At 44.8% G+C, this 27,396-nt stretch overlaps 2 protein-coding genes across 6 annotated transcripts in view; one reads left to right on the top strand and one right to left on the bottom strand.

The window, feature by feature from the left end:
* Positions 1 to 1,121: 1,121 nt before the first annotated feature.
* LOC134386433 (tripartite motif-containing protein 75-like) overlaps positions 1,122 to 27,396 on the bottom strand; it is a 49,915-nt gene continuing 23,640 nt past the window's right edge. For 4 of the 5 annotated variants that reach the window (XM_063108598.1, XM_063108600.1, XM_063108601.1 and 1 more), the window contains 4 exons: positions 10,517 to 10,701; positions 7,443 to 7,567; positions 5,831 to 6,046; positions 1,122 to 3,256 (listed from right to left, as the gene is read on the bottom strand). In XM_063108598.1, the coding sequence (XP_062964668.1) occupies positions 1,589 to 2,938 (1,350 nt within the window). In that variant the 5' untranslated portion in view covers positions 2,939 to 3,256; positions 5,831 to 6,046; positions 7,443 to 7,567; positions 10,517 to 10,701 and the 3' untranslated portion in view covers positions 1,122 to 1,588. The remainder of the gene's footprint in view (positions 3,257 to 5,830; positions 6,047 to 7,442; positions 7,568 to 10,516; positions 10,702 to 27,396) is intronic. The other variant, XM_063108602.1, reaches the window with a different exon arrangement.
* Positions 15,539 to 21,195, top strand: LOC134386349 (liprin-alpha-1-like). The gene is given in 6 exon segments (XM_063108474.1): positions 15,539 to 15,651; positions 15,847 to 16,060; positions 16,794 to 17,744; positions 18,555 to 19,072; positions 19,124 to 21,091; positions 21,093 to 21,195. Coding segments are annotated over 6 exon segments (3,867 nt in total).

The raw sequence follows: 27,396 nt of genomic DNA, 5'->3' as shown, positions 1-27,396 counted from the left end.
TACATAGTTATAATTTTTTAAAATACTTTTGTCGTTTAACTTTTATAGCACACTTAAAAGTGATTTATTCACCATCTTTATAGTAACATAAAATTTTTTGTCTATTTACCTTTACTGAGTTTCAGACTTTCTCATGGTCTGGTTTTGCTATTTAGAATCATTTCATTTCAAGTTGAGTACTCTCAAGAAAATTAGTAATGTCAAATCAAGGTAGTTGTCTCAAGGGTGAGAGAAATGAGGGTGATATACAGTGAGGTTTTCCACAGACTGTGATGTTTTATTTCTTAATTTGTGTTTTATACATAGGAATTTTATTCTTCTTTAAATTGTGCCTATGTGTGTCAATCCCCTCTTGTGTGCTTCTTTTCATAATATAAAGAATAATATCTGAGCCACACTCAATCGAAATAGACATCCATGTAAACCAGGAATAGAACAGAAACATACTTAATGCTAGAACTAGAGAGAAAAGTGGCAGCCTCTTTGAAGTCTGTGGTGACATGAAGAAATCTCTCCAACGGTGGGAGGGAAACAGAAACAATCTATTGGCTTCACTGTTCCAAATCAAAAATATAAAATTTTACTAGGCCCCCAAAATGTCAAACCAAGGAAACTTTATAACAGACTTAAGAAAAAACTGATCTTTTTCTACATCAATTATGTCCCAGGTGTGTGTGTGTGTGTGTGTGTGTGTGTGTGCGTGCGTGCGTGCGCGCGCAACATCTCACTTGATCTTCATAATTATTTGGCATCATAGCTATAACCTCTATATTTCAGGTGATAGTTTAGAACACACCACTGGTAAATAACAACTCAAATCCTTTATAATCAGCAGTAAATCTGCCTGAACTTCTGTTCCTTGGAGGGAGACATTATCTTTATTATACTAAACAGTAAACAAACCTGAACTCTATTCTGGATGGAGGTACCATCTCTCACTTCCAAGGCTGTTCCCCCTAAAAACATCCTTGAAACTAGTCTTGAGCAATCAGTGTCTTGTTCCCAATAAGTTCAGAAAGAGGAGACCCTCAGAAAATTGTCTCCCACAATGATGTCTTCTCTGCCACCTAGAATTAAGATACAAATTTGAAATCGGTAAATGCACAGGTGTAGAAAATATGTAAATAAACACAAAATTTATTGGAGCTGTGAAAGTACAATTTTATGCTCTCGACTTAGAACTCCAGAAACACTTTACAGCTAATCCCTGTATTTAGTTTCCACATATGCTGTTTTTAAAACAAAATGGAAAAAAAAAATGAGTAAAATTTCCTCATTGGTTTAAGTTATAGAAGTATGTATATTTAAAAATTATTTTTATTTTTTATTTTTTTGACAGCTGGCCATATGGAGATCCAAACCCTTGACCCTGGTGTTATAAAGCTAAACTCTAACCAACAGAGCTATCTGGCAAGCGATAGAAGTAGATTTAAAAGTTTTTTGTTGTGCTAAATGGACTGATAGTTGTATAATATTCTACCTACTGTCCATAAATTACAGGAAGAAAACGAAGCAATGTCACAGTTCATCCTTCACAGCCTGTTACTGCACAGATGGTAAGAGGTTTTGAATCACATCCCACACGGAACTAAGGCTTCAGAACTTCAGAAAATGTGTCAGTGAAAGGATGGATGTGAGACCTGTCATTCAAATTGTAGAAGGAAATCTCGCCCAGCTCATAGTCCAGATAAACACCAATCCCTCTGGGCTTTTCCATCAGCAGCAGAGTGACTGGAACCGCACCTTGAGCCACATAGTCACCATTCCGCAGCTGAACTGTCCAGCGTCTGTTCTGTCCCGATGGGGACTGCTTTCCCTTCCTGGAAAGGGAGTCTTTACAGACCCCCACGGTCCATTTAGGCTTGTCATCCACTTGGACCTCCCAGTAATGCCGGCCGGAATCGAATCCCTCAGAACCCAGGACGACTGGAGACACTGTAAATCTCCTCGGATTCCGATGAACTCTTTGCTTTTTCTTCACGAATGTCACACATTTCTTATCCTCGGAGACAAGCAGATTAGGGTGTGCTGTCTCGGGATCTAGAGTCACCTCTTCTCTAAACCTCTGTATAATCTTTCGAAGAGCCACATTCTGTGGAGGCAGACAGCACGCTTCTCTCTTTAACTGGAAGGAATAGAGCGCGGGAGGTTTCAGGCCTTCACACCTGCCCAGGATGCTCCTGATGTCCCTCAGCAGCTCCACTTCCGACATCACACTCTTCTCGGCCACCTCCGTTAGCAGACCTTTGACAGTGGCAATGTGGTATGAAAATGCTGTTCTGTTTGCACTGAGTTTCTGTTGAATGTCCTTCTCTTCCTCAGCTAACCTTGAGAAAACTGCCCGTTGATTATGTTCTAGAAACTGAGTCAGGTGCTCAAATTCACAGGACACTTTCTGTGCCTGGTTTTCCACCTTCTCTCTCAGTTCTAATAGTTCTCTGTCTTGGGCGGCCAGTAGCTTCTGAACGTCCGCCACTTGCTTCTTCAGGGGCTCGATGGAGCTGCGGAGCCTTTTCCTGTGATGAGAGGTGGCCTCCTCTACGGGTCTCACGTGGTGGCCCTGGTGGTCAGGGGGCTGAGTGCACAGGGGACACAACACCTCTAGGTCCTCATCACAGAAAAGGGTCAGGACCTGGTTGTGCTTCTCACACAAGGACAAATCTTTCTGCCTCTTCTTCTTGCTCCGGGTGATGTGGAGTAGCCTGGCAATGTCAATCATCCTTCCCAGCTGGGTGTTGCTCCTGAAGGCCCCCTCTTGGCATTGGTGACGACAGACAGGGCAAGGGAAACTGTCCTGTAGATTCTCCCAGGATTGTCTGATGCAGGAGAGACTGAAGTTGTGCCCATATTCACTGGTGATGGGGTCTCTCAGGTCATCCAGACAAACAGGGCACTTGGCCTCTACCTGGAATCCTGACAGGACTGCTGCCACCTCCATTGGGCTGTGAATGAAGGTCTGGATGGAGGTGGGCTTTCTTCAGGAGGTGGGCTTTCTTCAGGATGTTGGCTCAGCAGGCACTCTCCAGGGAAAAGCAGATGCACCCTGCGATCTCACTGTCCTTCCTGTGTTGAATGCCTCCTTGTCAATTAAGGGCAGCTCTTGATGTTCTGAGGCCACTGGCCTCAGTTGCAGAGGCAGGTGCCCAAAGGAGTTCCACTGCCACTTGCAGCCAGTCACAGATTTGTCGGGCAAGTAGCTGCCAAGGGCAGAGAACAGGAATCCAAGCTCAGCAGTTCTCAGAGTGCCTATTAGTTCCTGGGAATGAGAAAAGATTATTTTAGAAATGCTACCATTCATCTTTTGGCCCTGGACACTACCATATTTGAGGCAACCACTGATTCTTCTCTCTACCCCCAGGAATCGATCTATGCCCAAGTCAACAGCACTGGGCTGCATGAGACTGCAGAAAGTGTATGGGCTTTGGGATTAGATCCCCTCTCCCTGGGTACCTACTGAGGACCTGGGAAAAGGACTTAATTTACTCAACTCTAGGAGAATCAGGTATACAAGGACAAAAATCCCAACGTCAATCATTGCAATCTGGTGAAAACCTAAAACACAATTCTGGTACTTCTTGGCTTAAATCACAAATATTTCTGATAGCACTGTATTCATAATATACCAACGTTTACTTGGTTTTCATCTAACTTTCTCAAGTGATAGATATATCAAGCTGTGTACATAAGTGCATGGGAGTTGGACTAGATAGACTTACTCTGAAAATTCTGCCAACTTGGAAAGCTTATCTTCACACGATGCACAGAAAGAAATTAGAGGTCAGGGTTTCAATGTGTAACAAAACTGAGAAACACATACACAATTACTCTTTGAAGTTAATGGTGAGCTACCAACTAGTAAGGATTTGTGGGGATTAGATTCTGAGAAGAGGAGACTGGAACTTTCCTTAAGATGCAGTTACTGATTCTGAAACAGAAGCTGAGAAGCTAAGTAGAGCTTTCAGCTGAATCTCAGGGTTGAGGGAACAAACTTGGAGTTCAGAGCACCCTACAGGGGATACATCCTGGCAAACACCCCAAGGTTAAAATTGGGATCCGTGAAGTGCTACACAATAGAAGTTGAAATCAAAGCTAGGTTACGTGAAAGTCTATCGATTTGAGTAAATTCAAATCATAAAAACAAATGGACAACTATGAAAACAAAGCAGATGACTGGTAATAACACAGACACAGGAGAGCGGAGAAGAGGAGAGAGCTGGCCAGTTAGTTCAGTTGGTTAGTGTGGTGCTTATAAAAGTTGCTTTTGAGACATGTAAAAGATTGTAAATGCTGTGGCATTTATGGCACAAATACTTTCTTATTCGAAGATGGAGAAATTCCATGCTATATAACACTATATCAGAACTTCTTTTGTAACTTTTACTTGTTGAGAATAGGAGAAATGTAAGTTACTAATGCAACTTATACTCTTATGTTTCTTGTTCATTTTTTTTTCATATACTAAAAATCCTGTAGTGACAGACTACCTAAAGACTCAAAACAAGGAAAACAAGGCAAATTCTCTGGCACAATTATGTCCTTGCTCTTTAATCAAAAACAATGAAAGAGAATATGAAAGGCTTAGGGATGGGCTGGCCAGTTACTCAGTGGGTTGGAGTGTGGTGCTGATGACACCAAGGTCCAGGGTTCGATCCCTGTAACAGGCCAGCCACCAAAAGAAAGGCTTAGGCATTATGACCTACAGATAGGGGATTAATGAAAAACACATCTAGTGGGATATAAAGCAAAATGTGTTTTGGTTGAGGGTTGACCCATGTAGCCCAGAGCAAAAACTAATAGGATATTTACATAGTAATTCTTTTGCAAAATCATTATTTTGCTGAGGTAATTTCTTCTGCCTAGACAAAAAAATGCCTTCTCGAATCTTCAAATACCCAAAATCCTAACTATTATTCAAAGCTAAATTCAAATGTCACCTCATCCATGAAGCCATCCTTGATCACCCCAATCAGTAATTTCTCCCTCATCCACTTTCACAGTACTCATCTCACACAGCCCTACTCCTCTACTGCCCAGGCGGAGAGTGTTCTATCCTGCTATGTCCATAAAGTACATAATATTGTAGTTTACATACATGAGGAGCTCACAAAATATATGGTAACCATTGACTGAATACTTTTGACATTTCCTCAGACATGACATAAGATGCTGATAAATGAAAGCCATATAGCATGTAAAAAACTGAACCGAGAGACTAGCCACTGAACAGCAGAATGTAATTCAGGCCTAGGAACAGATTCCTCCCTCCAAATTCAGGTCTGAGGTCCCCAGAAAGGCCTCAGGTGGATGTGAGATCTGCCTAAGTGTTTCAGTTCTTTAGAGAAGAGATTCAGGATTCTGAGAAGGTACCAGCTCTTCAAATCTGCAGAAGATGTAATGCTTCCAGGTACTGGAAGGGGGCATGGGTAATCATTTTGGGTTGAAAAGCAATCTGTTTCACATTCAGACCCTTGGTTATATTCACTGAAAGTGGGGCAGAGACTGACAGCCCATGGTGAACACAAAGGAAAAAGCAGACAGAATGTCTCTCCCTGGAAAAGCAGCAGTGTGGGGGCCCACGAGCAGAAAGAAGCTAGTGGGGGAACTATCTTTTTTTTTTTTAAGAGGAAAAATAAACAAGTTCCCAAGTTAAGAAAGCCAACTTTTTTCCTTACTTTAGGAACAACAAAAACAACCACCACCACCAAATGGGCCCTCAACATAGTCTTTTGACAGCCTTTCCAACCAAATGGCTAAACCATTTTAAACAAAGTAATGGGAGTAGGCTCTAATATTTACTAAACACAAAGAATAATTTTGAAAAGACAATTACATGAGCAATGTCAATCCACTTCTCGATGATTCTGGCTCTCTGCTGAGTTTTGAGTTCTTTGCCCCCCAGGATGGTGCTGACAACACATTTGGTGAGGGTATTAAACTGAGAGATGGTAGCACGGATCGTAGGAGCCAAATGTTTGTTTTCCTTCTTATCCCTTCGAGACCAAATGCAGCCCAGGCAGTGGTGAGGCACTACTTTCTTGAACAGTTGCTAGAACAAATGAGGAATTGACTTTAAGACAACAGAGACATTTTATACGGCAAAGCACATCATCTGGGGCATCTGTACGATGGTATTTTGTGAAGACAAATAATCCTTTTCAACTCGATTTGCCTCATGGTGTCCATTTCAATAGACAAAAGTAAATAATTAAGACATTAATGCATCAGAAAAGCCTACGTGATCTTTTAAAATCAGCTCAACAGAGCAAATAGAACACAATGACCAAAAGAAAATTTAAATGACTAAAGACATTTTTAATTTTCTGTCTTGCAAGAAAAGCCAGGGTAGATAAATGTGGTTAAGGTTATTTTAACTTCAATATCATACCCAAGGTGCACTGTGGGCACTCATGATCATGAACTACCTATAATGCAACTAGATGCTCACTGACTGCCTGAAAGTGACTCACAGACGGACAGCACATGCCCCCCCATCAATGTCACTATTCCACATTCTTTAAAATGAAGAAAGTAAAAAACATACAATAGGAAAAACTATTCCATATCACACGGTAGAAGGAAGAAAGAGGGATTTAAATCCTGATTTCCAGGTCTTTTCCTAAAAATAATAACCAACAAAGTTTTCCATCTTTCTCTTATGCTATCATTGTGGAACCAAAAGACCAATGTTTTTTAACAAGTCAGATTCTCATTTGTACAACGATTCAGTATAATTTGTGTAGGGATTTGTATAAAAGAAAAACACCAGGATTTACTTCATACAGACTATCTGATTTACTTCTGATACCTTACTTGCATCCTCATTAGATGGAAACTCTCCTGCTTTCTCAAAACTCGTTAAGTGCAGAAGAGCTAAAACCGTTGTGATAATTCCTAAAAGTCTCCTTTAAAAAAAAAAAAAAAAGAAAGAAACTGGTACTTACTAGCTAACACTGAGCTAAGAAATGTCACTGACAATCAAATATGTACAGCTAACAAAAATATTCAAACTTCAAAAGTACAGGAAGCACACATGGAAATGGGCTGCCAGATAGGGTCACATGTGGATTCGGTGAATTCATTTTATCCTAACTTATCCTTTGACCCTTTACGATCCTCCAAATAAACAGTTCAGAACTTGAAATATTTATGAGTCTGAAGGGAGAAACACTGTGGAACAGGGTAGATTTTGTTTCACTAGGATTAGAATTCTTACTTCCCTCTGTGTCTTGAGCTCCAAGTAAAAAGCACCTTCTTCCAGATTTGCAAGAAGAGCTTAGGCCTGAATTATTCAGATGATTGATTCAAGTCACATCTTAACTCTGCATTTATAGGCACAGCCTCTCTCAAGGATTCAAAAAGACTTAAATCATATTGCCCCACCAATACTGTCACTCCCCCATGTTTAAGTGGAATCACATCTGAGACACAAAGAGAAGACGTACCGCGTCCATGTAGGTCAGCTCCTCGGCCACGAGGTCCTCTGAGAAGCACGTGAATTCTGCTGACCCTCTGCCCTCCAGCTCCTCCTCCTCTTCCAGGCTGAAGGAGATGGTGTTGGGAAGCCCACCTGTTCACATCCGAAAAAAATCAGTAATTTGGTGCCCGTGTATAAGACCTTGTTTACAGAGTCAAATGGGACCTCTTTAGGAAGAAGAGGGCTAGACCTTCAGAAAACCCATAGGGAAATAACAGCAGACCATAAATCTGAGCAAAATGGAGGTCTTCCCCAACTCTGCTTGTTCTTAGATTCTTTACTACCTTCAGGGGCCTCATGTTGTCACTTTGACAAACCACGGGTTCCTACGCCAAGGACAGAGCCAGGTTAGGCAAAATCTGGAGAAGCAAAGTGGGGCCCACATTTGGGGTCACCCTCATTGTGGGCACCCTCAAACTCTCCGATCAGCTCCAGGACTAAACCAAGTCATTCCTGAACCCCGACCATGTAATTCTTAATTTCTGGGCCACTTCTAACCAGAAGCCTAGAAGGACTGGGCATGAAGACAGGCCAGGCTTTGGGGGTAGAATGGGCCATTGTGGTATCAGAAATACTGACAAAGTCCTCAGAATTCTCTAAATGTTCAGAGTCCCTTTCAGCTTCCACCTAGAGTTAAGTATGCATGAAGCAGCAGAATATAGCCTTAAACTAAATTCATCTGAGCCTTATTATAGACAAGCCCATCAATTAGCAAATTACATAGGGCATAGCCTGAAGAAGTAAGAAAAAAATCATTACCCAGGACTCCAAATAAAAAGCTGAAGGGCCGAGCACCTAAAACAGGACCTCCAGTCTCCATCTGGAAAAAACTAGAATTGGATGAAATTTGACTTGAATCCTCAGCTTCCCTTCCCTGGAGGTTTTCCCCAATTCCTGGGCTGTTTCTCACCTCATCCCCCTTCAAAAAAAAGATCTAGTTGCATTCAGTCATATCTCAGCAGAAATTTAAATCAGTTACTACTCCCCCAGAAGAACATTTATATTTTAAAGCTTTTCTCTCTTTCTTTGTAGAATGAATGACTTTTAGGCATCTTGGATCAAGTGAGGGTAGCTTTTTCTTAGTTTTGTAGGGGAAAGGGAATGCTAAGTGTGGGCCCTACAACAATTCCCCTACCAGGGCAGCATGTGGGTACCTGTCTACTCTGGTGGCAGGTATGTAACCTAAAGATTGCCCCATTACCCCGGAGTTGAAGGTCCTCATGCAAATGGGGACTGGAAGAGGTAGGAGGGGATTACTGCCTGGCCCCAAAGTCTGGGACACAAACAAGTGCCAGCTAAAGGAAGCTAAAACACTCCATGATATGGGGGATGTTAAACAGTCTGATTTCATCACTTTCCCTCCACACTACTCAGGTACTCTCATTCAGTGAAGGAATGAGAAATTGGGGGTCTAGTGGTTCAGAATGGGCCTCTGATCCCTCTTGCCAGCTACTGTATAGATATGTATCAACCACCTTGCAATGCAGAGGCTGACCCACTTCAGCCAAGCAAGGTCTGTGCTAAGGCATGATCTCATTCATTCATTCAACAAACACTCATGGCAGCCGCATATGTTCATATGTCTAGAATGTTGCTGTGCATGAAGAGTACACGGTCCTTTCTCTCTGGGGCCTAGTTCATGCCTTCATTGTTTCTGCTTTTCGTTCTCTTCCAGAAGTAAGTAAAAACTTCAAGCACGATTTTACTTTTGAAACATACAGGAGAGCCTGTTGCTTTTGCTGGCGTTAAGACTGGGTAAAATAAACACATGGGAACCAAGGCAATCTCCTTCTCCCCTGCCTCGGCCTGCCAAATGAGCTCTGCCTTCCAGTCCCTGGGTTGGAAACAATGAGCAACTGGTCTCACCGGTTCCCCAATTAGGCACAGAGCCAGGAGCAGCCCCAATGGGGAGAGCTGGGCTCCAACACAGCGTTTTCCACTCCAGCGCAAAGCCAGGTGTGCAGGCCCCGAAGGGAGCTGAGGCTTGCAGCTGGAGGTGTGCCCCTGCTATTCAAACATTCCCGGCAGATGAAGTCACCTGAGATACACAGTATCTGGCAGTCTGCTTGTAATGATGCAACTGCATTTCGCCCTCTCCGCTCCCCCAAATATAAAAAATGCAGCAGGTACTGTTAAGAATTTGAGGTTATTTTCTTTGGAGCTGATGCAGCTTCCCTGATCAGTGCCAAGGAATCGCTTCCTTTCCCTGAGGAAATCAGCCATCACTTCAGAGAAATGCCTGTCACAAGCTCCAAGTGGGTCAGCCACCATGGCAACCGTCACCAGCACCCCAGGGAGAAGATAAAACGTCATGCTGGAAGCTTGTCCTAACCTCTTTCTGACTTTCTTCAAAGCCTGATAGTTATAAACACCCCATGACCTAGAATGGCAGCCTCTCCTTTGTCCTTGAAAATGGGGGGTCAATTCCTCAAATAGGAAAAAACAGCCACAGAAACTTCCTTTGCTGAGGCCATTAGAGATGCTAAATGATGGTAATCTGCTCTGGCAGGGGACACATTACAGTGATGCTTTCTACCCTGAAGGAGAAATACCTTTTCTGAGCTCTTGGGAGGGCAGGAGCAGAATCAGATTTAATTTCTTGTCTGCTGGATGGGGGTGCTTGTTTACATTTGATAGAAGGAGGAGTTATCAGGCAAACAGTGAAAAGCAAGTTCAGCATGGTACATGTTGATGGTGGAATATAAAAATCTCATCCAGGAGACCCTCTTCTTCTTGGTAACAGAAGAAACCCTAGGAAATTACTTAACTTCTCTCAGCCACAGTTTCCACTGTTTTCTCATCTATAAAATAGGGAGCAAACTAGGTGGTCTTGAAAAACACCCTCTTTGCTCTAAAGCTGTAAGGCTCTGTAATTAGCACCTCAGTAACCTTGAGAATTTTATGCCCATGTCAATCCTCCAGCAGCTTGTCTTCTGAGGGCACCAAGCTTTCCTATTCACCTGGCATAGGGAGAGCTTTCCTCCAACGTGGAGGCTGGAAATCAGAATCTAGCTTTTCCCTGTGAGCAAACGCAGTACTCACTGTCAGTTTCCACTTCTTGCTTCTGAAACTGCTCAAGAAGGTTTTGTGCTCTTCGCTCTGGGTCAGAGCCTGGCATCATCCGTTTGAGATAATCCAGCAGCTTCTGTAAGCACGGGAAGTGAGGGGGTTCTCGGAAGTCCTCCACGCGTTGGTCAAGCCAGGCCCTCAGGATTGAAACGATTGCACTGAGAATGAGAAATGGATAATCACTGCACCCAACTGGCTGTGGGGACTCAAAACAAGCCCTGGGCACAGAAGCCTGTCCCGGGTAGACCCTGGGAAAACTTGAGCAGGTGGCCAACAGGTGATCAATTTATCCAAAAGTTCCTGGAAACATCAATGAATTTTAAGCACCTTAAAACAAGCTGACCACACTTATTAAGTGGTGATTGAGTGGTGGGGGGAGACTGATAAGGTTCAAAAAAAAAAAGAAGAAACCTAACCTTCGGAAAAACCCATACAGGGCGGAAAAAGACCTGTAGAAGAAGCTTTCGTGAATCCTGAAATAACTTCAAAGCAATCTGTACACAGTGGGATATGTGGTTTCCAGTTCTGGATTTGCTCAAATCAGAGACCACAAGATCTACCATACTAACAGTTTAGGAAATAACTGCCTGCCATTAGGCTGGAAATCCATCTGATGAAAGGAAGTGCCTGGGTTTGGAAAAGATAAATGCATAAATTTAATTTTACAAAGATCTCCAGGGTTTCAACATGAGTACCAAAATATCCCCTTAAAATTATCCTTTTGTTTATGTATTCTAATGATGAATAAGCTAATTGTCCTGATTTGGCCATCATGTATTATACACAAATACTGATAGTCAACTCTATCCTCCACAAATATGTATTTTCAATAAAGCAAATAAAAAATAAAGAGAAAAGAACATTGAATATAAAAAAAATCCTTTTGTTTCTCAAATTACAATGAGGAGAATGTTTGAAGAGACAGAAATAGGGTAGAAAAGTTACATCTCTGAAAAATAAAGGAAAAAAACTTGATAAGGAAGACCACCGAGAAGGTGATTTCCTCTGATGTCTCTACAGGTCACCTGCAGAGTTCACTTTGGGTGAAAAAAGGGCCCGGGTCCCAGGGTGAAAGAGACAAGAGTCATTGTGTGTGTACTGCTCCCTCTAGACATGTTACTGATAACACAAGCATGTTGTCTTTAGGTTAGGGGCAGTGCCTCACTCAAGGGAAGAGACAATCAGCTGAAAGGTAAAGAGGATAAAATATTTGGAGTGCGATGATTATTCTATGCTTTATATTCAAAGAAGACTCTACGGACACTCCTGAACCAGGCACATGCTGGGCTGTGTCCTGTGGAGAAGAATAGCTGCCTCATCAGCAACCACCCTCCCCCACAGCCCAGGCACATTCGCTGATGATGGCTGGAAAAGATGACAGGGACCATGAATTAACCCATGCATGTTCTATTGACAGAAATACAACACCTCGTCATAGCTAAAGACCTAACTGACCAAAAATCTTTCAGCTAGAAAAATCTTTTAGCAAATTTTAAAATTATCATTATCTAAGGGCCGATCCCGTGGCGCACTCGGGAGAGTGCAGCACGGGGAGCGCTCCCGCTGCGGGTTCAGATCCTATATAGGAATGGCTGGTGCACTCACTGGCTGAGTGCCGGTAACGAAAAAGACAAAAAAAAAAAAATCATTATCTAATTATACTTCAAACAAATTGTTTATTTAATTTAAAAACTATGACTAAACTAAAAGTTCTTATCCCTCTATGTGAGACTTAGGCTAGGCTTTCACAGGTGTGTCTAACTTTCCCCTCTTGGTCTCATACCAAGGAGCAGAACTGTGATCGAGGCATAAATACAACTAAAGCCAACTTAATGCTGAACTTTCGGAATTGAAGTACAAACAGAAAGAAAATAAATGTGTTAATAACTGTTTTCACTACTGTGTACATCACTGTTTCACTAATGTAGACATTAAGGCATTTGGAACTGTAATATTCAATTATCTACACCTAAAGTAGATGACACAGGGCCTGCCCATGGCTCACTTGGGAGAGCGCGGTGCTGACGACACCAAGTCAAGGGTTAAGATCCCCTTACCGGTCATCTTTAAAAATAAATAAATAAATAAATAAAAGTAAAGTAGATGACACAAAACCATTAAAATCATAGAAATAACTCAATACTCTCCAAATCTTTAGTCCAGATTACATAAAATTATAAACAAAAATTACATTCCCTTCCAGAAAGCTAGAAGAAATTAATCTGGATTCTGAGGTTAATTGAAAACGTAAGTAAAAATGAAATCAATGGACACACATAAGCAATCATCGTTTCTTCTTTCTTTTACAAAACCAAATATCATGAATTAAAAAAGAAAATGATGAAGTGGTAATTAAATATTTCATTTTTATAAAAAATATATTTTTGGGGCCGAGCCCGTGGCGCACTCGGTAGAGTGCGGCGCTGGGAGCGCGACGACGCTCCTGCCGCGGGTTCGGATCCTATATAGGAATGGCCGGTGCACTCACTGGCTGAGTGCCGGTCAGGAAAAAAACGACAAAAAAAAAAAAAGGAAAAAAAAAATATATATATTTTTCTGTGAATACGTTCCCTTCCTTCCTCACAAACGTTGAGCCCAGATCAGTGGTGCACACAGGTGGCGTGACAGCCTAGAACACAGGAAAGCCTGACATTTGCATATGGCAGGTTGACTCTTTGACTCTTTTTTTTTGAAGCAGCTGATCAGTATGGGATCGGAACCCTTGACTTTGGTGTTATAATACTGTGCTCTAACAACTGACCTACCCAGCCAGCCCCTAGCAGGTTGACTCTTCCAGGACTTCTGTAAAAAGTTTTGCACTTCTCAAAATAGGAATGAATTAATCTAATTAATATTACTGCTCGCTTAACATTTCTTAATATTTCAGTGAGAAGATACTCTCTCGATGACACTAGTGGAAAAACAGACATGGAGAAGTGATCATTCACATGACACAATGACAGTCAATAAGAACGTCAGCCTAACAATGAGACAAACAACCTAATGACCCCTCAGTGTTTCCTAGCTTAAAAGAACACCCAGATAGAAACACAAAATTATAGACAGAAACCAGTGATATTAATACACCATTTACTCCTTACCTGCTCATAATTATTCATTTTAAAATGATAAAACTCATTATTTATTGCAAAAAAAGTAAGTCTTACAAAAGAATATAAACTAAAAAAGCAAAATATCTACTCCCCCTTCATTCTAATCCCATTCCAATCACCTTTTTTCAACAGTTTGGAGTATATTCTTCTAGACCTTTCTGTGGATGTGTATACATATTTAAATACACATACCATGTATATACAAATCAGCATGCGTTTTTCACTGAACGGTATGTTATAGACACCTCTCCATTCATTACCTCCAGATCTCCCTTACTGTTTCTCACAATTACATAGTGTTCCACTGCATGAAAGCACCATAATTAATTCAAGTATTCTTCTACTGGTAGGCAGAGAGTTAAGTTATTTTTAGGTTCTCACATTACAAACAATTGTAAAATGTGTACCCCTGTTTACGTCTCTGCATACTTGTGAGTATTTCTCTAGGACACATTATGTAGAACTTACTTCCATAGAAAGCCGCAGCCTCAGAAGGACTGGGGAGCTCTAAAGAAGGACCTTAGTCCAGATCAGACTTGCCCCTAGGTGCACATTTTGTCCTCCTCAATATGATGTTTTTAACTAGCTCTGGTAATCTATTCATTTTACCTTTTGCGACAATGACCTTCCCGCAGCTTAGTTTAAGAAGGCTTTGAAAGTTCACCCCAAACCTAGGCACTGAATTCGCCAGAAAAAGCATTTCACACATACACACACAAAAGGAATAAAGGGGGAGGAGGAAGAAGAAAAGAAGGGAAAGACACACACAAACAGCACAGTAAAGCATGAGGCAGACCCCTTCCCTCCTTCCTAATCAGTGGAATGTTCATCAGTACGCCAGAGAGAGAGGCTTTCTGCAAAGGCCCAAAGCTCACAGTAGCTTTACGTTTGCCAGCCCTGGGGAGAAACTTACCATTCTTGATAGACTAAGAAGCGGATAGAAATGAGAAACTTAAGATTTCAAAAAGGAAAGCAACATAGCAAAATCATGACAGAAAACAGGATTACTGGCCAACAGCTTTTCTGTCTTCCCCTGCCTGGCTCCACTCCTGAGATCTAGCTTATACACTAACCAGAACTGAGTGGGAATATGTAAAGAACCCTACTACTGAAGGGAAATGCTGGTTTGAACTCACAAATTTACAGGAAAGGAGTGACTGTCAGACTAGAGAAGCCGCTTGGCTCTGTGCACAAAACAGGAAAGGAGGCTTGCAGGAGGAAAACCTGACTTCTCATCCTAGCTGTGCCACCTGTGAACTAAGGGAACCGGGACAGGTCCGCTAACGCCACTGACCCCTATCTGGAGAAGAGACATAAAAATACCTGCCTTCATCCACCTGACTGATTAATTGTGATTTCAAATGACACAATGACAATAAGGACATTTTCAGGCACCTGGAGAGAGAGACAATTGTTAAGTCTGCAACTACTTGCCAAAACTCACAAAAGGAAGAGACTGAAAGAGGTAAAATGGTTTGGTGAAAATCAATCAGCACTCATGGAAGTCAACTCAAAGAATTTGCTACCTATCAAAGGAAAAATGACATAGAATACAAACTGTGCTGCAACGCATACGGCTCCAGAGCCGCTGGAAGATGATAATCGCCATGAACAAATGTTGAGTGCACATGTATGGCGCACACACACGCACAAATGCACACGTGTGGGCACACACATGCATACGCGTGCACAGATCATACACGCATGGGGGCACATATGCACACCCACCGAGGCATCCTCCCTGGGACAGATCAATAGAAAGACATCAAATTATAGTATTAACTCCAAGAGAGTCTTCCAGTGTCTGGCCGCGGGCCAGCCTTAGTGACTGGGGCGCCGGGGCCCCGGGGCCGCGACGTGGGGCAGGAGGGCGGGCGGGCGGATGGACGGACGCCTGCCTCGGGCTGCCTTCGTCGACCCCCAAGCTCACCCGGAGCAAGAAGCCGCCCGCCAGCTGCCATGCAGCCTCCTCACCCGCTCCTGCCGGCAAGCAAAGTAAGGGAGCAGGAGAGTGAGGCAGGCTTAGGCGGAGCGGCTCAGGGCGCCCGGGCGTTGGCATGGCCCTCGGGCCCGGGGCAGCTGCGCGGCCGGCTGAATGTAACCCCGGGGGGCGGCGGGGGCCAGGGCCGAAGGTGCACCGCCCTTCCCCCAGCCCCACGAGCCGGGAGGCCAGTGACCTGTGGCTTCTAGAACCCCAGCCGGCGTGGGCTCCTTGGAAACGGTCATCAGTGCCTCGTCAGTGCCGTGGTGGCCACGGCTTCTGCAGCACCTGATACAGACGGAGAGAGCGGGGCGTGGCTGGGCCGGGGGTCAGCCTCCCCGCGAGGGGCGCAGGGGCTCTGCCGTGCCCGGAATGCGGCCCGGACCCTCGGGAGTGGCCCCCTTCCCCTCGCCCCGTCTGTGTGTTGGCGACACTTAATCGCCTCTCATCGACTCACCTATAACTTTTCCTTCCCTCCTAGCCGTCGCCTGCTGTCCGGACCTGCTGGCTCTATTTCCGTTGTGGAATTTTATTTTGGGCTGTAAACTTACGTAAGTTAGGTTGACTGACCAGCCATCGGAGAACACCTCTCCCAACCCTTCACGAGTCCCGTTCCTTTAGTGCTCACCAAATCCTGCCCAAGAATTCAGGGAGCCGTCAGTCCGTCCCAGGAGCTGACTGCACACATTCCTATAAGATGCCTGATGGGTTTTGTACTTGTCAGTTTTGCTGGCTCTGTGCTCCTTCTATGCTTTTCCTGAAAAGTGATTGGGTGGCATGTGTGTTTGACTTGCTCTCTCCCAACCAGGAAATTGGAAAAATAGGTACCTGAAGCACACTTGTTCTCAACAACTAAAAAGTATAGCTTGGCGAACAAAATACTGCTGGGTTTCCTCTTTATGTGAGGGGCAGTCCTCTGGTCTTGACCCCTTCACGGGATTATTGTCCCTGTGAGTATCTTCATGGTGTGTGTTCCTGCACTTAGTATTTCCCTGTGTATGCTTTCCCAACTTATTTGCATACAAAGTGTAACAGATCTGAGAATAAAGAGGCTGTGAACCTTTCATTTATTAGCTGCAGATACTTATGAAATTGCAGATTTATGGGAACCTGTATTCTGCTCTTAATGATTCTAGTCTGGGTCTTTCATTTGCAGATGATGCGTGAGGTGATGCCAACCATCAGTGAAGCCGAAGGCTCCCCAGGAGGAAGTGGGAGCCATGCATCCGGCTCCCCTTCACAGGCAGACACAGATTCACATTTTGAACAGTTGATGGTCTCCATGCTAGAAGAAAGGGACCGACTTCTTGACACTCTTAGAGAGACTCAAGAAACGCTGGCATTAACCCAGGAGAAATTACACGAAGTTGGCCACGAAAGAGATTCCTTGCAGAGACAGCTCAATACTGCACTTCCACAGGAGTTTGCTGCATGTACAAAGGAACTGAATGCATGCAGCAAACAGCTTCTTGAAAGGGAAGAAGAAATTGCTGAACTGAAAGCAGAAAGGAACAACACCAGGCTGCTTTTAGAACATTTGGAATGCCTTGTCTCTAGGCACGAGAGGTCTCTCAGGATGACCGTGGTGAAGAGACAGGCACGGTCCCCAACACGTGTGTCCCGCGAAGTCGAAGTGCTCAGAGCACTGAAGTCGTTGTTTGAGCACCACAAAGCTCTGGATGAAAAGGTGAGAGAGAGATTACGAGTAGCACTTGAAAGGTGTAGTTCGTTAGAAGAAGAATCAGGTGCCACACACAAAGAGCTAATGATTCTTAAAGAACAAAATGATCAGAAAAAAACACTAACAGATGGAGCACTTGACATGAGCCATGAACAAGAAAATACCCCGAGCATGAATGGAAAGAGATCTTCTGATGGTTCGTTAAGCCACGAGGAGGACCTTGCTAAAGTAACAGAGCTCCAGGCAGTCATAGACAAGCAACTGAGGGAGCAGAGCCAAATGAAAGAGCGCCTGGCCGCCCTCTCCAGTCACGTGGTGGAGCTGGAGGAAGATCTCTACACGGCCAGGGAAGACTTGATCAATTCTGAGGAAATGAACACGAAATTGCAACGGGAAATCTGTGAAGCCATGGCCCAAAAAGAAGACATGGAAGAGAGAATCAGTCACGTGGCAAGGCTGGAGGAAGATCTCTACATGGCTAGGGAAGACTTGATCAAATCTGAGGAGATGAACACGAAACTGCAACGGGACATCCGTGAAGCCATGGCCCAAAAAGAAGACATGGAAGAGAGAATCAGTCACGTGGCAGAGCTGGAGGAAGATCTCTACACGGCCAGAGAAGACTTGATCAAATCTGAGGAGATGAACATGAAATTGCAACGGGACATCCGTAAAGCCATGGCCCAAAACAAAGACATGGAAGAGAGAATCAGTCACGTGGCAGAGCTGGAGGAAGATCTCTACACGGCCAGGGAAGACTTGATCAAATCTGAGGAGATGAACACGAAATTGCAACGGGACATCCGTGAAGCCATGGCCCAACAGGAAGACATGGAAGAGAGAATCAGTCACGTGGCAGAGCTGGAGGAAGATCTCTACACGGCTAGGGAAGACTTGATCAATTCTGAGGAGAGGAACACGAAATTGCAACAGGACATCTGCAAAGCCATGGCCCAACAGGAAGACATGGAAGAGAGAATCAGTCACGTGGCAGAGCTGGAGGAAGATCTCTACATGGCCAGGGAAGACTTGATCAAATCTGAGGAGATGAACACGAAATTGCAACGGGACATCCGTGAAGCCATGGCCCAAAAAGAAGACATGGAAGAGAGAATCAGTCACGTGGCAGAGCTGGAGGAAGATCTCTACATGGCCAGGGAAGACTTGATCAATTCTGAGGAGAGGAACACGAAATTGCAACGGGACATCTGCGAAGCCATGGCCCAAAACAAAGACATGGAAGAGAGAATCACTACTCTTGAAAAACGCTACCTCGCTGCACAGCGTGAAGCCACGTCTGTGCATGACCTCAATGATAAACTTGAAAATGAAATTGCAAACAAAGACTCTATGCATCGACAGACTGAGGATAAAAACCGCCAGTTACAGGAACGGCTGGAATTAGCGGAGCAAAAGCTGCAGCAGACCATGAGGAAAGCCGAGACACTCCCGGAGGTGGAGGCGGAGCTGGCCCAGAGGGTGGCAGCGCTCTCGAAGGCTGAAGAGAGACACCGCAACATTGAAGAAAAGTTAAGACAGATGGAGGTGCAGCTGGAGGAAAAGAACCAAGAACTGCAGCGGGCAAGGCAGAGAGAAAAAATGAATGAAGAGCATAATAAACGTTTATCAGACACTGTTGACAAGCTACTTTCAGAATCTAATGAGAGGCTCCAGCTTCATCTGGAAGAGAGAATGGCTGCTCTAGAAGATAAGAATTCTCTGTTACGAGAAGTTGAAAATGCAAAAAAGCAATTGTAAGATACACATGATAAGGATCAGCTCATCTTAAACACTGAAGCATTGAGTGCTGAACTAGACCAAATGAGACTAAGAGGTGCTTCACTTCATCATGGCCGACCCCACTTGGGCAGTGTCCTGGATTTCACGTTCCCTGTGGCAGGCAGTCACACAGATTCCTACAGCACCAGTGCAGTGTTGTGGCGCCCCCAGAAAGGCCGCCTAGCTGCTCTATGGGATGAGCCTTCCAAGGTACAAACTCTTAATGAACAGGATTGGGAACATGCCCAGCAGGATAGTGTCTTATCAAATGTAGCACAAGCTTTTGAGAGCCATATCGATGTGTCTGATGGCAAAGATGACGGGGACACTCTACTCAGCTCAGTTGATCTGTTGTCACCCAGTGGACAGGCTGATGCACAGACATTAGCCATGACGCTTCAAGAGCAGCTGGATGCCATCAACAAAGAGATCGGGTTGATACAAGAAGAAAAGGAAAACACAGAGCAGCGAGCAGAGGAGACTGAAAGTAGAGTTGGTAGTGGAGGCTTAGACAATCTTGGTCGTTTGGGATCAATGAGCTCCATTCCGCCCCACCCTGCTTCTTCCCTTGCCAGCTCCTCCCCTCCAGGCAGCGGCCGTTCCACCCCAAGGAGGATTCCTCACAGCCCAGCCAGGGAAGTAGACAGACTGGGCATCATGACTCTGTTGCCAGCATCCAGAGAGGAGGCACGAGACGACACAACAACGATAAAATGTGAAAGCTCCCCTCCGGCCCTCCAGGGAGACAGGCTGCATAAGGGGGCATTGCACACAGTCAGCCATGAGGATGTCAGGGACGTGAGAAACTCGACAGGCTCCCAGGACAGTCCCGTGAGCAATCCCAGCAGTAGTAACAGCAGCCAGGACTCGCTCCACAAAGCCCCAAAGAAGAAGGGCATCAAGTCCTCTATCGGCCGCTTGTTTGGCAAGAAAGAAAAGGGCCGACGTGGACAAGCTGGCAAAAAATCATTAGGACACGCTGGTGTTTCAGAGACAGACAATGCATCTCAAGATGCCTCGGCACTGAGCAAACTGGGAGGACAGGCTGAAAATAATCGTAAACTTCAAAAAAAGCATGAATTGCTTGATGAAGCCCGTAGACAAGGTTTGCCTTTTGCCCAGTGGGATGGGCCGACCGTAGTTGTGTGGTTGGAGCTCTGGGTAGGGATGCCCGCCTGGTATGTGGCTGCCTGCCGAGCCAACGTGAAGAGCGGGGCCATCATGTCGGCCCTGTTGGACACCGAGATGAAGCGTGAGATAGGCATCAGCAACCCCCTGCATAGGCTGAAGCTGAGGCTGGCCATCCAAGAGATCATACCTCTTCCCAACCCGTCTGCCCCTCCCATGTCGCGAACGACACTCGCATATGGGGACATGAACCACGAGTGGATTGGGAACAAGTGGCTGCCCAGCATGGGCCTCCCTCAGTACCGCAGCTACTTCATGGAGTGCCTGGTGGACGCCAGGATGCTGGACCACCTGACCAAGAAGGACCTCCACGGGCAGCTGAAAATGGTCGACAGTTTCCACACAAACAGTTTCCAGCGTGGAATTATGAGCCTGAGAAGATTAAATTATGACCAAAAAGAACGGGAAAGAAAAAGAGAAGAAAGTCAGAATGAAGTAAAAGATGTGCTTGTTTGGAGCAATGATCGAGTGATTCGCTGGATCCTGTCAATTGGCCTTAAAAAATATGCAAACAATCTTTTAGAGACTGGCGCTCACGGTGCCCTTCTGGCCTTCAATGAAACCTTTGACTTCAACGCACTGGCGCTATTGTTACAGATCCCAACGCAGAACACACAGGCTCGTGCTGTCTTAGAAAGAGAATTTAACAACCTTTCGGTCATGGGGACTGACAGAAGGTTTGATGAAGACGATAAAAGCTTTATGAGAGCACCATCAGGGAGAAAAAAATTTAGACCAAGGGATATTCGTGGCTTAGCTGCTGGATCAACAGAGACTCTTCCCGCAAACTTCTGGGTTACTTCTTCTGTCTTCACCCTCCATGCAGCCAAAGAAGATGCAGATGGACGGCAGTGTGTCAGGAACACAGAGGTTGGATTCTGCCACAGTCAGGACTTACTCCTCCTGCTAAAGCCTCCTGCTCTTTACCCACACTACTTCTACAGATGACTATGCAGCATTTTGAATCCAACAAAGACTACATTTTAGAATGCAATGGAATTTTTAATCTGTTAATACTTGTTATATGGACCCTAAGATATTTTAGTACAGTTTTTAATTAGTGAAAATTTCATGAATACCATAGAGAAAATATTTTAGAATTTAATGTTTCTTATATTTATGTAAACTTATGACTCTTCATTTATATAGTTACTTACTTTTTCATGTATATCCAGGCTATAAATATCCTTTCAAATCAATTCATGTTCTTATACCTAATTTTAGTTTTTCAAATGAATGTACTTTAATGCTTATATGTATAAATCCTATGGACAAATATAGGGCTTTTGTAAATTATACATTTATTGTAATTATTATTGTTTAATTTTTTAATGATAAACCATTACAGAGAAGAAAAAAAATTAAAATAATAAAAATAATTTTTAAAACAGTATTAACTCCAAGAGATGATTCTTGAATGTGAAGACTAAAAAAGTAATTTCAGAAACCAAATGGAAAGATTAAGATTGTGACACAATCTAAACTCAGGAAGGAGAAAAGCCAGGACACGAATGACCTCCTCTTACAGTCATCTTTGGTGGGTTATTGAGCAAAACTTCTGTCTCAAGGGGAGGTGTAAATCTTCTAAGCACAGGGAGTATGTGGCCAGGGGCAGAAGCCCAAACCAGACAGCCGAGGGGACAACTAGAACTGTGTTGTCCACCTCAGGCACCCTTGGCAATATGCAGAACCACAGTGCATGAGCCTTTTCCAACCCACTGCAGTGGCCCACAGAGGAAGGAAGACATGCTCAGATGGCAACATGTGCAACCTACTAACACAGCTTCTTCTTTTTTTTTTTTTTTTAAAAAGATGACCGGTAAGGGGATCTTAACCCTTAACTTGGTGTTGTCAGCACCACGCTCAGCCAGTGAGCGAACCGGCCATCCGTATATGGGATCCGAACCCGGGGCCTTGGTGTTATCAGCACCGCACTCTCCCGAGTGAGCCACGGGCCGGCCCCTAACACAGCTTCTAAGGTTTTTCGTTCTAAGAAAACAGACTCCTGGGCAGAATTAATTCACTAATTAAACTGATATTTATTGAGTACCCTTTATTTACATTTACAAAAAACTAATTATTTATGTGATGACTGTCATAATAGGGAAGTTGAGCCCCACAGAAGCATTTAACTTCAGAGGGAGCTAGCCTGGCCAAGGCTTCAGGGAGCACTCTCCAGAGGAAATAAAGCTAAAGCTGGGATCATAAGGGTTAGGAGGAGTCAGCAGGGGGAAGACTCTGGGGCGACAGCGGAGGCAAAGGTCCTGAGGCGGCAGAGAGCCAAACACGAATTTTTAAGAGACTTGAAGAACTGTGTAACTGAAGAACAGAAAGACAGGGTAGGAAAGGAGCACAATGGGATCTGCTATACTTGTTGATTTCCCAGCCAACGAGAATCACACTTAACACTGGTAGAAGATATTGTGGGATTTTAGTAACAGAAAGATATAGCTCTAACCTGCACAATTTGCTAGTATAGCTTTAACCTGCCCAATTCGCTTCTGCAAACGCTTGCTAAAACGGGGGAACATATCTAAAGGCATTTTATCTAAAGCAGCTTCTAAGGGGCTGTTGAAATGTAAAGCAGCTTCTAAGGGGCTATTAAGCAGCAGGGGGCCCAGGTACACTAAACATTCCAAGAAGGACATGGCCCCCACCAGGTCCAAGGCACGGGCTGGTTCCTTATCTAAAAGACTCCTTGCCAGGTGCCAAGGAAGATATAGGATTGAAAGAAGCCCCATTATCGGGGGTACCAGCCTACTAAAGCCCACCTGTAAATCTAAAGGCGCCACAGATCTACCGGGGTACTAGCCTGCTAGAGTCTGCCCACAAATCCAAGGGCGCCACTGATAACCGACAACTCATCCTGTCATAAAGATCTGTTCAAGAAAAACTGTATAAAAAATGCTTGTGTTGTAAACTGGGGGGGCTTTTCCGAAAGGCAAAGCGCCCCAGCATGCTGGAAAAATAAAATCCCTCTTGCTGATTGCAACGGTCCTGGTCTTGTGGTCTTTGTGAGGCGAGCCGCTCCTTTCTGTAGGATTTGTTCTTGGTGCACGGGTCTTACATTTTTGGGGGCTCGTCCGGGATTGGCTCGCTCTCCCTGGGACCAAAGACTAGAGAACGGAGGATCACTCGAGCAGGTACCGCCATTGTCGGTATGACTGTGTCTGTTTCTTTGGTTGTCAGCTGTAAGCTGTCTGTTATAATCTGGTTTTGGTGGCTCCAGGACGGAATCACCGGTCTGATTTTAGATTTTCTGAGGCTCCAAAGCGGAGCCATCTGAAGCGGACAAGCGGCGGGGCAGACGTGCCGGCACGCCGCAGCCACAGGAGTCCTGGAGGACGCTCCAGATTCCTCCGCAGGAGACGAACAGGTTCTGCTCCACGGGAGATCTCTAGGACTAGTAAAGAGACCCCTCCCGAGTTCTCTGATAATCTGGTTGTGGCGCTCGTGGCAGGGGCGCATCTGTGTTTTGTTTTTTGTCTGTCTGGTTGTGTGTGTGTGTGTGGGGACTGACGATTTTCTGGGGCGCCATGGGGCAGACTGTCTCAACCCCTTTGAGCCTGACTTTGAAAAACTGGAATGACGTGAAGGAAAGAGCAAATGATTTGTCTGTGCCGGTTAGAAAGAATAAATGGGTAACACTTTGTTCTTCGGAGTGGCCAGCTTTCCAACCCGGATGGCCTGCTGAAGCTTCCTTCTCTGTGCCGTTGATTACAGTGGTAAAAAGAAAAATTTTCAATTCTGAAAATCTCCTAGACCAGACATCTTATATCATTGTCTGGGAAGATTGAGTCACGGATCCTCCTCCGTGGGTCCGTCCCTTTGTTCCCTTAACAGGTCCAATGGCTGTGTTTGCTCTCCAAGAAGTAAAAAAGAAACCGAGGTCCTGCCGTCCACCGACCCAGACTGGCTTCTTTCTGATCCCCCTCCCCCTTCTTTCCGATCACAGGCAGCCCGGCCGTCCGCACCACCAGAAAATGAATCCGAGGGAGGGCCTGCTCAGGGGACACGCAGTAAACGAGTGGCCCCTCCAGATGCTCTTCCTATTTTCCCCCTGCGGGCTTACGGCCCCGCTGATGAAGAGGGCAACCAGCCCTTACAGTACTGGCCTTTCTCTTCCTCCGATCTTTACAATTGGAAATCTCAGAATCCCCCTTTCTCTGAAAACCCCCAGAGTCTCACTAACCTTGTAGAATCTCTCCTATTTACTCATCAGCCCACCTGGGATGATTGCCAGCAGCTTCTACAGGTCCTGTTCACTACCGAGGAGAGACAACAAATCCTCCTGGAAGCTCGAAAGAATGTGCCAGGAGGGCCGAGCCCATGGCGCACTAGGGAGAGTGCGGCGCTGGGAGTGCGGCGACACTCCCACCACGGGTTCGGATCCTATATAGGAATGGCCGGTGCACTCACTGGCTGAGTGCCGGTCACGAAAAAGACAAGACAAAAAAAAAAACCCACAATATTTCTTGGCTGTCCCCCATTTCCAGGGCAGCCCTGGGCCTTGTGACGCTGAGCACAGCCCAGCAGATATCTTTCTTTAATAAAGCTGGAACGGTAAAAAAAAAGAAAAGAAAGAATGTGCCAGGAGAAGATGGGCGACCTACCCTCCTCCATGATGTTATAGATGCATGGTTCCCGTTAATCAGACCAAACTGGGACTTCAACTCGGTGGAAGATAGGGAGCACCTGAAGGTCTACTGCCAGGCTCTAATGGCAGGCCTCAGAGGGGCAGCAAAACACCCCACCCATTTGACTAATGTAAGAGAGATAACCCAGGGGCCCGATGAGTCTCCAATAGCATTCCTGGAGAGACTCATGGAGGCATTCCGTCGGTTCACCCCGTATGATCCTGGTAGTGAAGAGCATAAGGCTACAGGGACGGTCACTTTTATTGACCAGTCTAGTAGGGACATCAGGAAGAAACTGCAGAGACTGGAAGGGTTGCAAGATAAGTCATTAAGAGAATTAGTGCAGGTGGCTGAAAAGGTTCATCATACCAGAATCAGAAGAAGCAAAGGAAATAAAGAGAAAAGCGCCAAGAAAAAAATTGTCACAAACTTCTGGCCACTGTAGTTAGGGAGACTAGGGAGCCCAATAAAATGGTGCCAGGCAATAAAAAGGAACCCCTGGCGAAGGATCAATGTGTGTACTGTAAGGAGAGAGGACACTGGGTTCGAAACTGCCCCAGGAAAAAGAAAGAGCCTCAAGCCTCCAAAGTCTTGGCCTTGCAGGAAGACAGTGATTAGGGGGGACAGGGTTCGGGTCCCCTTCCCGAACCCAGGGTAACTCTCAAAGTGGAGGGGAAGCCTACTCAGTTCGTAGTAGACCCTGGAGCCGAAAATTCAGTATTGCTACAAGCAAACGGACCTCTTCTCGGGAAAAAGTCATGGGTACAAGGGGCTACAGGGTACAAGCAGTACCCATGGACTACCCAAAGAACAGTGGACCTAGGCGTGGGCCGGGTATCCCACTTGTTCATAGTCATTCCTGAGTGCCCCTACCCACTGCTGGGAAGAGATCTGCTCACCAAAATGGGTGCTCAAATTTATTTTGACCCCAAGGGACCTCGGGTGCTAAATCGGCAAGGAAAGCCTCTGCAGATACTAACCCTCAGGTTAGAAGATGAATACCAATTGTTTGAAATGCAAGGGCAGGAGACTGGACAGATGGATTGGTGGTTAGAAAACTACCCCCAGGCGTGGGCAGAAACAGCAGGGATAGGGAAGGCTAAAAACAGGCCCCCCGTCCACGTAGAGCTGAAGGCTCAAGCCAGTCCTATAGCTGTCCGACAATACCCAATGTCCCGAGACACACGCAAAGCCAGCAGACCCCACATTGCTCGTTTGCTCCAGCTGGGAGTCCTACGGAAGTGTCAATCAGCCTGGAACACGCCCTTGCTGCCGGTCCGAAAGCCTGGGACTAATGACTACCGACCGGTCCAAGATCTCCAAGAGGTAAACAAACGCGTGGCCAATCTCCAGGCCACCGTCCCTAATCCCTATAATCTTTTAAGTTCTTTACCTCTAGACAGGACCTGGTACTCAGTACTGGATCTCAAAGATGCATACTTCTGTTTGCCACTGACTGCAAAAAGTCAAGAGTACTTCACTTTCAAGTGGAGAGATGCAGAGACTGGCCTAGCAGGGCAACTCACTTGGACCCGCCTGCCCCAAGGGTTCAAAAACTCGCCCACCATCTTTGATGAGGCCCTCCACCAAGATTTGGCTATGTTCAAGGCCTCTAACCCACAGGTAACTTTGTTGCAGTATGTGGATGACCTACTCCTGGCAGCGGCCGACGAGGAACTGTGTTTAGAAGGAACAAAGCATCTCCTCATGGAGTTAGGAGAGCTGGGCTATCCAGTTGGGAGAGCCACGGGCCGGCCCCTACAATTTCCTTATTTTAAAACACTGCTGGTTCTCTTAATGTTTTCAAATGTAAAAAACTCTCTCTCTCTCTCTCTCTCAAGCTATCTATAACTAACAACAGTTTTGTAAAATGTCATTTAAAACAAAAGTGAAAGCATTTGTTTTCTCCCTATTAATCCCCCCAAATTTAGTAACTTTAAATACCCTCATAACTATAACAATGTGGCTATTTTTATAAGTTTAATAAAAATTAACTCTCTCCTTATAACAAAATATAATTTAAAACTTTAAATATAAAATAGCAGGTCTCACTTCCAAGTTCTGACCCCTTTCATGTTGCCTACATTTGGCCTAACTGCTGCTTCATGCTGCTGTTCATCTTCCCTCCAATGTAAAACAAATCACTATAAAAAAGTAAGCCAAAATTTTCCTTTCAATCACCACCTGGGAAAAAGCCTTCCCAACACCAAAAAATTTATACAAAGAAAAGTAAAACCTTTTCAATCAAGATATTAATCATTAATGCTTTTATAAAAAAATGCCTTAATCAAAAAGGGAAAAACGTCTTCTCTACAAAAGCAGTTCTCTAAATTTTCCTGGCCTTAAAGAGGGTGTTTGTAACTTAAATAAAACATCCTGTTCTTAAACAAAAACTTGTAATTAATCAAAAATTTTACAAAAAACTAAATGCTTTAAAAACAGTAATGTCCTAAACAGTTTAACAAACTTTCTAA

Source organism: Cynocephalus volans, chromosome 9 (genome assembly GCF_027409185.1).
Source record: "Cynocephalus volans isolate mCynVol1 chromosome 9, mCynVol1.pri, whole genome shotgun sequence".
In the NCBI taxonomy this organism is placed as follows: domain Eukaryota; kingdom Metazoa; phylum Chordata; class Mammalia; order Dermoptera; family Cynocephalidae; genus Cynocephalus; species Cynocephalus volans.
Note: the sequence above shows the minus strand (reverse complement) of the source record. Positions and strands in the feature narration are given on the sequence as shown.